The following is a 14501-nucleotide window of genomic DNA, read 5'->3' on the forward strand; positions in this document are numbered from 1 at the left end:
TAGCTTGCCCACGCCAGGTGTGGGACTAAGCTCTGCGGGGGAGCATTCTGCTGAAACACTCACCCTTTGCTCCCTCTCTCGTCTTAGGTTCTGTAAACTCCGAAGCCTCAGCCTGTCAAACAACGCTCTGTCCGAGTTCCCTGCGGCCCTGTGTGACATGTGCACGCTCACCGAGCTCAACCTGTCGGCCAATCGGCTCCCGTCGCTGCCAGCCGAGGTGGGAACCATGCACAAGTAAGTGAAGGGAAAAGACATCGTCTGAGTCGCAGCTCCGATCGCACGCTGAGCCTTCCACCACTGGAGGGTGCAGTGTTGCAGCTTAGTTAGTTAGTTTTTTTTTTGGTATTTTATTATTTATTGTATATTATCACTTTGTCACGCACCTGAGTTGCCCTGGGTGCTTTTTTCTTTTATCATTGCACTGAACTTTTTATTCTATTTCTTAGCTGTGACTGTGGTTGTGTGCCAGCGAGCAGCTGAATAAGTTAATTTCCCTTTGGGATGAGTAAAGTAACTATCTATCTATCGATCTCTGTCTTATTGTATTTACTGCAAAAAAAAAATAAAAAAATAGCACATTAACCTTGGACAAGAAATCTTAAAGGATTTTTAAGTCCATCGGAACGTGAGTCAAAATCAGACACGAGACATCACTGCTCCGTGTCAAATGATTGCAGTATTTCCATTGTATACAGTCTCTTTAATCTATGGATGTTATTACCAGTCTTTCTCACTGGGGTCGCTCCCCTCCCTCACTGTCTCGGTCAGGAAAAACTCTTTCTGTGTTTCCTTCCGTCAGCGCCGCCTGACAAACACTTGGCTGCGTGCCAGACTGGCGTCCCGGCGCCGCAGAGCTTTTCTAGCCCGACACAATGTCGAGTCACTTCACGCGTCGCCTCTGCATTGAAGCAGAGCTGCGGTCGTGTACTCTCTGGCCAGCAGGAGGTGCTCTCTCTCTCTCTCTCTCTCTCTCTCTCTCTGTGCGTTGTACGCTGGCCGTAGACACTTAGTCTTGTAGTCCTGGAGTCCTGGTCTCGGTCTCAAATGCCTTGGTCTCGGTTGGTGCCGCCTTGACTACAACACTTTTCTAATCTGCTCCACGTCTCCAGCCTGCAGACTCTCCTCCTGGACGGTAACTGTCTGAGTGCCCTGCCGGGGGAGCTGGCGTCGTTAGAGGGCCTCACCTACCTCGGCTTGTCCTTCAACTCTTTCACCTGCGTGCCCCCGGTGCTGGAGAGGCTGCGAGGCCTGGAGCGACTCTGCCTGGCGGGCAACCAGGTGTCCGTCCTGGATGTAGCCGGCCTGCAGTGGCTGCCTGCTCGCCACATCGACCTCAGGTGAGCCTGACAACACCACACAGAAACACTAGATATAGATATAGATATATTTATATCAGGGTTGTCAAACATACGGCCCGCGAGATGATTTTGCAAAATATAAAAACCGCAATTTTTCAATGAAAGAAAGTTCTGTTCTAAATGTGTCCACTTGGTGTCACAATATCGTTTCTGCTTGGCAAACAAACTCAATACTGGGGCTGAGCAAATCGGCACAAGTACATCCACTCACGTCTCCTATTGGCTGCCCTCATTGCCCCAGAACGTCTCCTATTGGCTGCCCTCATTGCCCCAGAACGTCTCCTATTGGCTACCCTCATTGCCTCAAAACGTCTCCTATTGGCTGCCCTCATTGCCCCAGAACGTCTCCTATTGGCTGCCCTCATTGCCCCAGAACGTCTCCTATTGGCTACCCTCATTGCCTCAGAACGTCTCCTATTGGCTGCCCTCATTGCCTCAGAATGTCTCCTATTGGCTGCCCTCAGTGCCCCAAAATGTCTCTGTTGAAACAGACAAAGCGGATACAGAGCAGTGTTGCCAACTTGGCGACTTTCTCCCCCCCAAAAAGTCGCTATTCTCCCCATAGCGACTTTTTTGTCAAAAGCGACTAGCGACAAATCTAGCGACTTTTCCTGGTGTCATTACGTTGCGATCAAGTGCAAATTGTCCATTATGCAAATTAGATGATGACGTCATTTGGCGACTTTCAGGACAGCCAATAGCGACTTTCCTCACTGAGGAGCTGGCAACACTGGTGCAGAGTGCAGAGTGCTGAAAGAACACGGACAAAGTAAAACAAAGAAAACAACTGGAAGTTGTTGTTATTTTTACGTTATTATCACCATACCATAGATTTTACCATGGGTCCGGCCCACTTGAGAATAGATTTTCCTCTATGTGGCCCGTGAACCAAAATGACTTTGACACCGCTGTTCTGTATAGATAGAGGAAGTACAGCTGTTTAATGACTGACTGACTATTAACATCATTTCTTCTCGTGGGGTGAGATTTGACGAGAATTCCGGCTCATGCACTTCACACCACTACAATGGAAACACCTGCCAATCACAATTGTACCTTGTCGAAATCATTTAGAAATATGGCTTTAAATTTGCCGAAAAACTGATGTTGGAAACGCGGCTATGACGCCGTTCTAACCTTTAAAAAACTCTTGTCAGGCTGAACCGGCTGCAGAGCGTGACAGTGGGAGAGCCGGAGCAGCTGTCCCACATCGTCCAGCTGGACGTGAGGGACAGCGGGCTGACGGAGCTGGACGTCAGTCCTCTCAGCAGGCTGGAGGTCCTTCGCTGCGACAGGAACTCCATCTCCCGTCTGCGAGTCGGCGGCGCCGCCATCAAAGGCCTGCATGCCGCTCACAACGGTAAGAGTCCAACACGTGGAAGAGCCGCGGTTCTGTTGGGGGCCCCGACAGTCACGCTGGGAGCTCCTCTGCCCTCGGATGCTGACAGTTTGTACGCTGTGTTTGCAGAGCTGAAGCAGCTGGAGGTGCATCCAGTGCCAGAGAATCTGGTCGTGGTGGATTTGTCCTGGTATGAACTTCTCATTAATACCTCAGTATCCTATTGGCTGTCTTTATGTGTGTGTACACTGGCAGTCAATGGTGTGGACTCATACCTCTGATTGGATGGTTATTCTTTCATTGTCATGACTGTTGACACTGTAGGTTGTCACTGTAGGCATCACAACTATCAAGACATATGGCGTGTATTCAGCAATAACTCAAACATGTTTTATATATTAGATGATGTAGAATAGCCACCCATCATATAAAATACTGTATATAGAACATCACATATTTAAGTATTACATTTTTGTGTGTGTGTGTGTGTGTGTGTGTGTGTGTGTGTGTGTGTGTGTGTGTGTGTGTGTGTGTGTGTGTGTGTGTGTGTGTGTGTGTGTGTGTGTGTGTGTGTGTGTGTGTAATAACTTGTCTTTGCGTTGTTGAAGGAACCAGCTGGAATGTGTCCCTGAGAGTCTGTGTGAGAGCAGCAGACTGGAGGTGCTGGACCTCAACCACAACTCTGTGGCTGAGCTGCCTGTGCGGTGAGCAACAGCACCCAGTTACACCTGCATGACAGTGAAGAACCAGAGGAGAGCGGAATGACCTTTGATCCATCCATCTATCTATCTATTCATCTACCTATCTATATATCTATCTATCTACCTATCTACCTATCCATCTATATATCTACCTATCTACCTATCCATCTATCTATCTGTATATCTACCTATCTACCAATCTATCTATATATCTACCAATCTATCTATATATCTACCTATCCATCTATCTATCTATATATCTACCTATCTACCTATATATCTACCTATCAATCTATATATCTATATATCCATCTATCTATCTATATATCTACCTACCTATCTATATATCTACCTACCTATCTATCTATCTATCTATCTATATATCTACCTATCTATCTATATATCTACCTATCTATCTATATATCTACCTATCTATCTATCCATCTATCTATCTATATCTATATATATATCTCCCTATCTATCTATATATATATATCTACCTATCTATCTATATATATATATATATATATATATATATATATATATATCTACCTATCTATCTCTCTACCTACCCATCTATCTATCTCTCTATCTACCTATCTACAGTATCTATCTATCTATCCATCCATCCATCCATCTATCTATCTACCTTGCACAAAACCTGACACTTCACTTCCATTTTGCTGTCACACCAAACTTGTCAAATTGGCAAATTCTTGTCTCTGTCAAAAACACATTTCTTCATTTCAAGTGGATTCAGTTCCTTTTAATGGTGTTTTTCATTTGACCCACCATTTCACTGTGGGATCTCCAGTCCACACACTGGGACTGGGACTGGGACTGAGCTGCTGTGTGTGTTTGTCATGCAGGCTGCTGTGCAGCGGCAGCCTGAGGAAGCTGCTGGCCGGCTGGAACCAGTTGTGTCGGCTGGCTGAGAGGCTGGAGAGGTCGCAGCTGGAGGTCCTGGACCTTCAACACAACGCTTTGACCGAGCTCCCCAGTAATCTCTTCATTAAAGCACAGAGGTACACACGCACACGCACACGTACACGCACAGCCCAAGTCTCCAAGTCGCTCTTCATCTCTCACTTCATTTCACTTCTTAACTCTGTTCCGTTTCCCTTCAACGCTCTGTTTTTGCCGTTTCATCGCAGCCTGCGATACTTGAACGTGTCGGCCAATAAGCTGGAGTGCCTTCCCGCCTCCAGCCTATCAGAGGACAGCTGCAGCAGCCTGGAGGAGCTCTACGTGACCAACAACAGCCTGACGGACAAGTGTGTGTCTCTGCTGACTGGACACAGCCAACTGCGAGTGCTGCACTTCGCTTTCAACCAGCTGCAGACCTTCACTGCCAGGTTGTGTGTGTGTGTGTGTGTGTGTGTGTGTGTGTGTGTGTGTGTGTGTGTGTGTGTGTGTGTGTGTGTGTGTGTGTGTGTGTGTGTGTGTGTGTGTGTGTGTGTGTGTGTGTGTGTGTGTGTGTGTGTGTGTGTGTGTGTGTGTTGGTTTTGAGGGAATGTGGGGACTGATTATCGGATTCCATCCTAAACTGCACTTTTAATCTCAATGTAAAAAAATATATATATATACATACAAATGCTTCCAAGGTTTACAGCAATGTTTGATGTGGAAATTGAAACTAAAACCTGATGTACTAAGGGCCGGTGTCCACGTCACCACTCATCTCAAAGTGTTTATTAGTTTTCATCATCAACATTACTCTATCTTATCCAAATGACCTGCACGCACCCAGTCCGACTCTGTGGTTCTTCTCCTCTAACATAAACTAACTTCACGAGTTGTTTTCAGTCCTAACTTGGTATCCGCTGCCATCAGTGTAAAACTACAGCCTGGCTCCACAGCCACAGAAAGTTGGATCAATACGCTCTCTTTCATATGTATATATCTAGCTCTGTATTCTCTGTTTATACTTACAAATATTTTATTTTCGTCTATATCCTTAGTTGATATATTTCCTGATTATAAATTTTTTTGCACTGTAGCCTTTTCTTTTTGCTGCTGTAACTATGCAAATTACCCCATCGTGGGATCAATAAAGGTCTTCTTCTTCTTCTTCTTCTTCTTCAGAGCGGCAAATAAATGTTTTTTTCAAAATTCAAAATTCAAATTCTTCTTCTTCTCTAACATCTCCACCTGCTGCAGCAAACTGGCTCGGCTGGAGCAGCTGGAGGAGCTGGACCTGAGCGGCAACAAGCTGAAGGCCGTCCCCACCACCATCCTCAGCTGCCAGCGCTTGCACACGCTGGCCGCCCATTCCAACTGCATCAGCACCTTCCCAGAGGTCTTGCAGTTGCCTGAGATCAAGGTGAGTCTGTAGTCCGCCGTCTCCTCAGCCACTGCCGGTGGTCTTGGTGAGAAGACCACCTCCAGATCTTTCGGGAACCATCAAGAAGTTTGATCTTCAATCGTGACCAGTTGAGGGTTTCTGGTGGGACTGACGCGGTGTCTTGTCTCCTCCACAGTGTGTCGACTTGAGCTGCAACGAGTTGACCGAAGTGACTCTGCCGGAGACGCTTCCTCCCAAGCTCCTGGAGCTGGACCTCACAGGAAATCCTCGGCTCAACCTGGACCACAAGAGTCTGGAGCTGCTGAAGTAAGACTGCCAGAGCAGTGGCTCGACTGTAGCACCACAGCCACAGCAACAACCAACACAACAACCTGACACAAGACACTAGATGCAGCTAGAAAGAACCACATGCAAAAAGATTGTGAAGGTCCAGATTGCTGCATGGCCTTGTTGCAGATGGTGCAGTACAACCAGGAGCCCCCCCCCGGTCAGGTGGGGGGAAACTAACTGGCACGTTTCCCTTCCAGTAACATCCGATGCTTCCGGGTGGATCCATCCCCCGCCGCTCCCAGTGCAACCGAGCGCCACGGAGGCCCTGCAGTCTGGAGTCACGGCTACACAGAGGCCTCCGGAGTCAAAACCAAGTCAGTCCTCACACAACCTTTGACCCCATCTGCCAGACCACCGGGCTGATGTTCACATGGTTTCACTCCAGTTTCTCCGTGGTAGCGTTGTAGTCCTGGAGATTGGTCCTGGTCTCCAGACCAGTTTTTAAGGGTCCCGGTCTCATCTCGAACTCGGAGGCATTTTCACCGGGTCCGGTCTTGGTCGTGTCTCGATCTCGATGCTCTCTAGTCTTAACAAGGTGTCTCAAGGGTCTCGGTTGGTTTGGGTCTGGACTACAACGGTGGTTCTCTGTGGTGCTTCTCCCTCAGACTGTGCGTGGCCGCGCTGGCCCTGGACGGCTTCTGCGGCGTGCGCGAGGCTCTCTACGGGGTGTTTGACGGGGACCGCAACGTGGAGGTGCCCTACCTGCTGCAGTGCACCATGGGAGACGTGCTGGCCGAGGAGCTGCACAGGAGCCAGAGGCAGGGCGACTACATGACCAACACCTTCCTCACCATGCAGAGGTGAAGCCGCCGTCGCTCTTTGGTTCATTGTGTTTGTGATATTATCCTCTACTATTGCACCGTTGTCATTGAACTGCTGCTCTACTACTGATGATCTCTCGTCAACCCTGCAGGAAACTGGGCACGGCCGGCCAGAAGCTGGGCGGTTCGGCGGCGCTGTGCCACATCAGGCACGACCCCGTGGCGCCGGGGGAGCACGGCGGCTGCTTCACCCTCAAGGCGGCCAATGTGGGCCGGTGCCGGGCGGTGCTGTGCCGCAGCGGCAGAGCACTGAGACTCTCCGCCAGCCACACGGTCCGAGAGGAGTCCGAGTACCGCCGGGTCCGGAGGCACAACGCCATCATCACCGAGGTAGCCTGTCTGTCTGTCTGCCTGTCTGCCTGCCTGTCTGTCTGTCTGTCTGTCTGTCTGCCTGTCTGTCTATGTGCTTCAGCAGCGCCGAGGCTGAAACTAGGGGAGGTCAACGGGTTAAATCGATGCGCCATTCGTTATCAATCATCAATATTCATTAATATACACTTTAATTGTATTGTATTACTATTATTTTATTGTATTGTTTTTAACATATTATTGCATACACCTTTATCAATGTACTTATGGGCAGTATGTTAAGCTTTATTTTTTTACAGTAATGGTTTGTGTTTATTTCCTTAAACCTCCTTCCAGTGTCCAGTTGGCATTTTACCAAATCAGTAATGTGGAATAGTTAAAAACCATAATGATAATGAGAGGCTTCATTGACAGCCAAGGTCAATTTTATCGCACATATCATTCATAGTTTCAGCGCAGACCAACAGGCTGCGGCGGTCCGAGCAGCTTTCCTCAGGTATGATGAGAAACAGTGTCCTGATGCTTTGACTGCACTCTTGGCTGCAGGACAACAAGGTGAGCGGCGTGGTGGATTCCACCAGGATCATGGGCTACTCCTTCCTGTGCCCCTCGGTGACCCCCGAGCCCCACGTCTCCACCGTGTCGCTGGGCCCCCAGGATGAGTTCCTGGTGCTGGGCAGCCGCGGCCTGTGGGACCTGCTGTCGGCCGAGGAGGCGGTGGAGGCGGTGCGCAACGTCCCGGACGCGCTGGCGGCCGCCAAGAAGCTGGTGACGCTGGCGCAGAGCTACGGCTGCTCCGACAGCCTGAGCGCCGTGGTGGTGCGGCTCAGCGTGGCCGACGACTGCTGCAGCTGCTGCTGCTGCGAGCCCCCTCCCCCGCCCCCCAGCCCCGGCCCCCTGGGGACGCACGCCAGCTGCGACGGCGCCGTCCCGCCACCGGGCGGCGGCGGCGGCAGCGAGCTGAGCAGCGAGTTCAGCACCTCGGAGATGAGCAGCGAGGTGGGGTCCACCGCGTCCTCGGAGGAGCCCCCGCCCCAGGCGGAGCCGCCGCCGCCCAATCCGGTGGGCCGGGTGGGCACACGGGTCGGGGCGGCTGCCGGCGGCGGCTTCAGGAGGCAGTTCTCCGGCGCGCTGTCGGACCACGGGGTGGACAGCGAGGACGAGGAGCCCGTGGCGGGGGTCTTCTCCAACGGGAGCCGCGTGGAGGTGGAGGCCGACGTGCACTGCAGGCGGCAGCGGAGCAGCAGCGGCGGCGGCAGCTGCCCCGGCGCCCCCCAACCGCTGCTGCCGCCGCCGCCGCCGCCTCGGGACCCCTCCCCCGCGGCCTCCCCTCTGCCCGACCGGACCCCTGCCGGCCGCAGGGCCCGCCCCAACGGCTCGGTGGCCCGCCAGGCGCGCAGCCAGGACCTGATCGAGGAGGCGGCCGACGCCCCCGTCAGGAAGCCGGGGGGATACTTCAACGCCCCGGCTCAGCCCGACCCCGACGACCAGCTGGTCATCCCGCCAGAGCTGGAGGAGGAGGTGCGGCAGATCATCCAGCAGCAGCAGCAGCAGCAGCAGCTTCAAGCACATAACCAGCAAAGCCACGGATACCAGAAACCCGCCGACTACTTTGTGACGCCCCTCTAACGTCCACAAGCAGGAACTCTTTGTATTTTCCTTCTTGTCTTTTTCTTTATTTCTTTTTCTTTTTTTTCTTTTTTTTAACTGTTAATTCTGCCCCTCAGAACGCAATGCAATTTTTATAGAGCATTTTTTTCATTTTTAGGTAAATCTTCAAAGTGTATTTTTTTTTTTTTTTTTTACCTTTTGTTTCCAGAAGCACTTTTGATTGCTTTCAACAGACATTAGTGACTCGTCTGAATGTGTAATGGTACTTTGAGAAATGGACCATTCATTTTTTTGTGTGTTGTAGCAAACAACGTCGCCCCCCCCCTCTTTGTCTCAGAGTTCATTAAAACAGTCAAACTGACTCTTAGGAGTTTCATACGGTAGCGTGAGCTTGTCACAGTGAAGCAAGCTGATATTCTCTGAGAGAAAAAAATTAGTTGTTTTTTTTCTTTTTCTTTTTTTCAAAAAGCCAAGTGAAGTGTTCCAGGACTATGTTCTCGGGTTGTGCAAAGTTCAGAGTGGTGCTGCAGTGGTGACAACACGCTGAACAGTGGAGGGCTGGGGATCCTTCCCTGGCTGCCGTGTTCTCAGACGTGTTATAGCACAAGGAAAACTACTTTTTGCTAAATAAATCTTTTTTTTCTTCAGAAAACCAGCACTGTCCTCTTGACTTTTTTTTTTTTTTTTAATCATATCTTCTGCTATAAATGGCAACAATCTGTTTTTCCTGGAAGGTTTGTTGGAGTTGGTTGGGTGTCATTGAACTTGATTGAAGCAGGGAAAGACGTCTGGAAGCCTCCAATCTCCAGATGTTTTGCTGTGGCAGGTCCCACCTTGTCCAGGCCCCTCGTGGTCCTACTTCTACTGCCGTCGCCCTGTGCTGTGTCTCAGTTCAGGGTCTGCACCCTTCAGACCGAGTGTCCTCCGTCTGAAGGAAGCGTCCTTCGAGGACCCGGCCGAGAAGGACGGACCAAACCCTGCCTCCCCGGTAACCACACGGGACGGTCTAGCCTTCGCCGTATTTCCTGGTTGCCTCACCACCGTTCCCTCCTGCTGGCCAACCCCGGAAGTGACGTTTTTATAGTATCAAGCTAACCATTGGTTCGCCAGCTAACGATGTCGTTGGGTGATCAAATCAGTAAAAACCCTACGTTAAAAACTGGATACTTTATGTGAAACTTCAATACTTAAATTTATATGTTGTGTCTTTGCCAGTAGATGGCGCTAATTTCAGCTGACTTCCCAGGATCCCAGGATGCTTTGCAGCAGCACGCAAAGCATCATGGGATACAGAAGGAGGTGAAGGATAGTAGCGGTGCATCCTTGGATATCGGCTAAAACGAGGGCGCATTCCCAGTACGCATTTGGAGATTCCTGAGGACTTTTGGGAATTGGGAGGAGCCTTCGCGCAGTGTTATGACGCAACTTCCTTTCAAAATGTGTACTTCAAAGATGCAGAGCCTGAATTGAGACACAGTGCTTCTCTTCTCCTCCTCCATGTATCGGACCTCTGCTTGGATCCTACACCACTTGCTTCAAACTACAGTTCATCTGTTCAAACATCTCAACTTATCACTTAAAACGACTGAGTGAGAATATTAGCAGAAGGCTCAGAAGCCACCGTGGTCCTGCCCAGTCCCCTGCCACGGTCATTGTGTTATCTGGTAAAATTAGAACCAGTGACCTCACCAGGCCACAGTTCTTTTGTTGGTGGCCCGGGTCTTGGCCCAACTTTCCCAGTGTTACATCACCGGCGGCGTCTTTGTGTATGTGTGGCCGCATTATGTGACAACACAGAGGGGACACACAGGGATGATGTCATCGCTGGCAGAAGCCTCTGGACGGGACTCCCGCATGCAATAGCAATCGGTAGGCAGAATTATAGTGCCCCCTAGAGGTAGAGCAGTTGTCAGCAGTTGCATTCATAGAGGTTCAACTGAAAACAAAATGACTTTTATTGTACTGCGATGATTCACTTTTTAAAAATCTTAAATCAAGCCAAATTTTACACACTGGCCCTTTAAAAGTAGACCATCAATTAAAAGTGCGAGTATGGAAAACTGAATGGAAACAAACTGAAATCGAATGACTGTGGAACACAATGGAATCAACGCCCCCAGTTTCTATAAAAAAAAACAACTTTATTTAAAAACCTAGCAGACTGAATCCATTACAAACTGGTTTAAAAGTTTTAAACTGGGTGTAGCTGGACGGAGTGAACGTTTAACCGCTGCAGCCCCGGGTGGCTTGACCAGCGTCGCGCTGAGGCAGCTCTTCACAGGACGACACATTACAACAACACAATGACGCTCAATGAGGTGGAAAAATAACAACAAAAAACACACCTCACCAAGAACACATTAAACATGAAAAACGACAAAACGCAGCATCAAGAATCAGCGCTTTAACTCCGGGTCCTGCAAGGACGACGACATACATCAAGACCCCCAGGAGAAGCGGAAGGAAGAAAGGGGGGCCAACGAGTCCAGCGATCTCACACCGAGGTGGTCTCGGCCCTCAGCGGCGCCCTCTGCGGACCCCCCCCTCCGCCTCCCCGCTCCCGGGCCTGCCGCCTGTCGGCCTCCCGCCGCTTCCGCTCCTGCTGGTAGCGGCTGACCCCGCGGACGGTGCGGAAGGTGAGCACGGCGCCGGCGGCGTACAGGATGGCGGTGATGAGTCCGAAGAGCGCCACGGCCGCGTCGCCGCCGCTCACGCTACAGTTCATCCAGGTGTAGCCGTTGCGCGCGTACAGCCTCTCGCGCCGCTGGCACACGTCGGTGGCGTTGATGCCCATGACGAAGTGCAGGTAGAGGCCCACCGCCGCCACGTAGGCCACCGCCCCCACCGCCTGGAACACCAGCGCCCCCCACAGGAGCTTCTGGGACATGAGGTAGGGCGGCTTGCTGCCGGACACCACGAAGAGCAGCGAGACCACCCCGAAGGTCAGGCTGAAGGGGATGCCGCCGTAGAGGCTCGGCGCCCTCAGCTGGCTGTACTGCATGTCCAGGTCGCGCACCTGCTGCAGCTCCGTCCCCTGGAAGTTGATGTTGGTGTTGATGTTGTAGCCGCCCAGGCTGGCCGCTGAGGACATGCCGGAGGTGACCATGTGGGCGGCGATGACGCAGATCAGGACCAGGGCGTTGGTCAGGACGGAGCAGATGAGCACGATGCCTGGAGTGGACAAAGAGGAGAGCTGGGTATCGACACCGACTCCTCCATACGATACTGATACACTAGGTCCCAGGTCGATTCCATTCCGATATTATTCAATCTCGATATTTTAGACATTTTAACATGGCACATAATTCAATATTAATGTTTACATTAAGAAAGAACTGACCATTAAACAAATAGTTATATAACAACGTGCACTTTTTATTGAAAGACCTTGACCCAGATCCATGAAAGAGCAGCCAGAAAAATCTGATTATTATTCAGATTACTGTGTCTACTGTCACTTATGCTGACTGTTGAAGGTCCAGGGACATTTTAGAACCCAATGTGTCCCACCAGTCAAAAAGTCTTTTTTTTCTTCTTTTTTTTCTAGATGGTCTCTTGTTAATCTCTAAATCATAAAACGTGAAATTCATGGTGAGGAATTCAGGCCTCTAATTGTGACACTCGGCTTCAGTCTGAGTCTTAAGAACCGGTCTTTCTAGTGTGGTTGGAGACCGAGAGTGAAACCAGTGCGACTCTGAAGCTCGGATCAGAGCAGCTCTGATTGGACGTCCCTCTCCCGCTCCTGCCTTACCTCTTCTGGAACAAATGTTTGAACACTTGGAGTCCTCTCGGTGCTCAGCTCGGGGAGACTCCCGCGCATGTCTCTGTCTGTGGTGGGATTCAGGCACGCTTGGTTCGTACGGAGGAGGTCTGGAGGAAGACCTTGGTCAAAAATAAATAAATTATATATACGTATATACATAAAGTACCCACACTTTTTGAGTAAAAATGTAAATACTTTTGCCAAAATACTTTTGCAAATGTTCAAGTGCAACAACAACAACAACAACAACAACAACAACAACAATTCTGCACTACAAGTGAATGACAAAGCTTGTTGCGTGTTGTTTGATGACGTATGATGGACTGGACGTCACCTGTCGGGAGACGACCGCCGGTCATCCCGGGGTTTTCGGTGATGTCGCTCCTCTCCGTTGCGTTCTCGGTAATCCCGGTTGGACCGAGGAGCGTGACTCATATCTGGCAAAGGGAAGCGATGCGTTCAGGGCTCCAAAACGGACCTTTGAACAAAACGAAACCGCACAAAGCCACAGTTTCGCGGCGCAACCCGTTAAACATTGACCGCAATGGAATCTTGACGGTTTTCTACGTAAGAAGGGGAAAGTTGGCGCCGTAAAGTCAGTTTTATATTCGATATTCGCTCGTGTCCTTCTTCGTAATATAAAAGCGTCATTAAAAACTCCAGTTCAACCCAGATTAGTACAAGGAACACCAGATATTTCACAAGCCTCACCAACTCACCAACTTCAGTATTTTGATGGCAAAAATGTAGTGGATTTATGCTAAATATCCAGCCGAACACCGTATCACAAACATAGTTTAGGGACCGTCGTATAAAATCAGTGCCCGCATTCTCCACTTTGTACAACCATTATATTTTTTCCATGAAATACAATAACCTGGAGGATAACAGTACTGTTTCTGTCACTGCATGATAGTGTGTTTTTATCTCAACACAAATATTTCGCAGCCTTTAGGTTTGAAGGAGATTTTTTTTTTTTGTTTTTAAAGAAAAAGAAAAAAAGAAAAGTTAATGAGTTAATACATTTGTTTTCAACTTTTTCCGTTGCAATAGCTCTGTGGAATTCCAGCCAATCGCCATCAAACCACTTAGCATCTGTGTTTAAGCTCACAAGAATCATTTCACAACCCTTGGTTTTATTAGAAAAGGCGTACAAAAGTGTTTTGTTGAGGTGGGAGGATCAACTCGCTCGCGCTTCAGGTAGCACTGCAGGCAGCGCTGGAGTTTCGGCACGGCTTATTCGACAGAAAAACAAAATACAAAACAAAAAAAAAAAAAACAAGAAAAACAACTATATGCAGTTTTATAAGAAAAAAAATAATTGGAAAAGAAAACCATAACATTAATAATTTTTAGACGTTGTCAATATAGGCAGATCGGTTGTTACTTTACAAACTGGCCAAAACAAGACTCACGTTCCACAAAGTGTTAAACAGGTCATCAAGCGTCGAAGTCATTCGTATTTAAGAAAAAAAATAAACACACTGACTCACTTTAATAAGAGTATATCGATGGGAGGAGGCGGAAGTCCGACTGGAACACCATTTCAAGAACCAGAAACGCGTCGTATGTCGCCAGCGGCCAGGTGACACAGAGGTAACAGCCCCACCCGCCCCGGCAGGAGGAGGAAGAGGAGGAAGACGACGGCGTCCAGGTGTCGTCCAGGTAGCTTTGGAAACTTTGCTTCGCAGGTGGCGCCTCACTGGGACTGGAGTTGAACTACTGAAACGGGACTGACTGAGCGAGTCTTTTGTTTCCAACTGTCGACGTTACTGCAGTGAGAATGTTCTTCATTCACACGCAGCTTTTCTCCAACGGGTTCCCTTGTTCACACTCAACAATGTCCGCCTTTTAACCCTGACATTTCCCACTTGCACAGAATATGTAGGCAGCTGCGCACAAGTTCACGTTTGAGTCATGTTTTCTAGCAAATAGAAGCGCATAATATCAATCTGCTATGATTA

The 14501-nt window shown here is 49.5% G+C and overlaps 2 protein-coding genes across 2 annotated transcripts in view; one reads left to right on the forward strand and one right to left on the reverse strand.

Annotated features, from left to right (window-relative positions):
- Positions 1 to 9429, forward strand: part of LOC142900728 (PH domain leucine-rich repeat protein phosphatase 1-like) — a 19925-nt gene extending 10496 nt beyond the window's left edge. The window contains exons 5-17 of the mRNA XM_076045190.1: positions 88 to 234; positions 1110 to 1337; positions 2516 to 2718; positions 2827 to 2887; positions 3306 to 3401; positions 4268 to 4423; positions 4553 to 4753; positions 5559 to 5721; positions 5879 to 6009; positions 6231 to 6347; positions 6639 to 6833; positions 6947 to 7184; positions 7710 to 9429. Of these exons, the coding sequence (XP_075901305.1) occupies positions 88 to 234; positions 1110 to 1337; positions 2516 to 2718; positions 2827 to 2887; positions 3306 to 3401; positions 4268 to 4423; positions 4553 to 4753; positions 5559 to 5721; positions 5879 to 6009; positions 6231 to 6347; positions 6639 to 6833; positions 6947 to 7184; positions 7710 to 8792 (3019 nt within the window). The 3' untranslated portion in view covers positions 8793 to 9429. The remainder of the gene's footprint in view (positions 1 to 87; positions 235 to 1109; positions 1338 to 2515; positions 2719 to 2826; positions 2888 to 3305; positions 3402 to 4267; positions 4424 to 4552; positions 4754 to 5558; positions 5722 to 5878; positions 6010 to 6230; positions 6348 to 6638; positions 6834 to 6946; positions 7185 to 7709) is intronic.
- A 1282-nt stretch (positions 9430 to 10711) lies between these two features.
- LOC142901025 (MARVEL domain-containing protein 3) lies at positions 10712 to 14148 on the reverse strand. Its single transcript, XM_076045699.1, has 4 exons — positions 14031 to 14148; positions 12872 to 13015; positions 12526 to 12656; positions 10712 to 11945 (listed from the first exon to the last, which is right to left on the reverse strand). The coding sequence occupies exons 2-4, from the start codon at positions 12970 to 12972 to the stop codon at positions 11269 to 11271; spliced, it is 909 nt and encodes a 302-aa protein (XP_075901814.1). The 5' UTR covers positions 12973 to 13015; positions 14031 to 14148; the 3' UTR covers positions 10712 to 11268.
- Between the last annotated feature and the right edge of the window lie 353 nt (positions 14149 to 14501).

This window comes from Nelusetta ayraudi, unplaced genomic scaffold, assembly GCF_046127955.1.
Source record: "Nelusetta ayraudi isolate G7.1 ecotype Tasmania unplaced genomic scaffold, CSIRO-AGI_Nayr_v1 ptg000084l, whole genome shotgun sequence".
In the NCBI taxonomy this organism is placed as follows: Eukaryota; Metazoa; Chordata; class Actinopteri; order Tetraodontiformes; family Monacanthidae; genus Nelusetta; species Nelusetta ayraudi.

What these genes read in the sequence shown, in the direction of transcription:
- LOC142901025 (XM_076045699.1), bottom strand. Translation starts at nt 12,972, where the DNA reads ATGAGTCACGCTCCTCGGTCCAACCGGGATTACCGAGAACGCAACGGA. An exon ending in CGGCGGTCGTCTCCCGACAG is followed by an intron (nt 12,657 to 12,871) that starts GTGACGTCCAGT and finishes TTTTTGACCAAG; the next exon opens with GTCTTCCTCCAGACCTCCTC. An exon ending in AAACATTTGTTCCAGAAGAG is followed by an intron (nt 11,946 to 12,525) that starts GTAAGGCAGGAG and finishes TGTCCACTCCAG; the next exon opens with GCATCGTGCTCATCTGCTCC.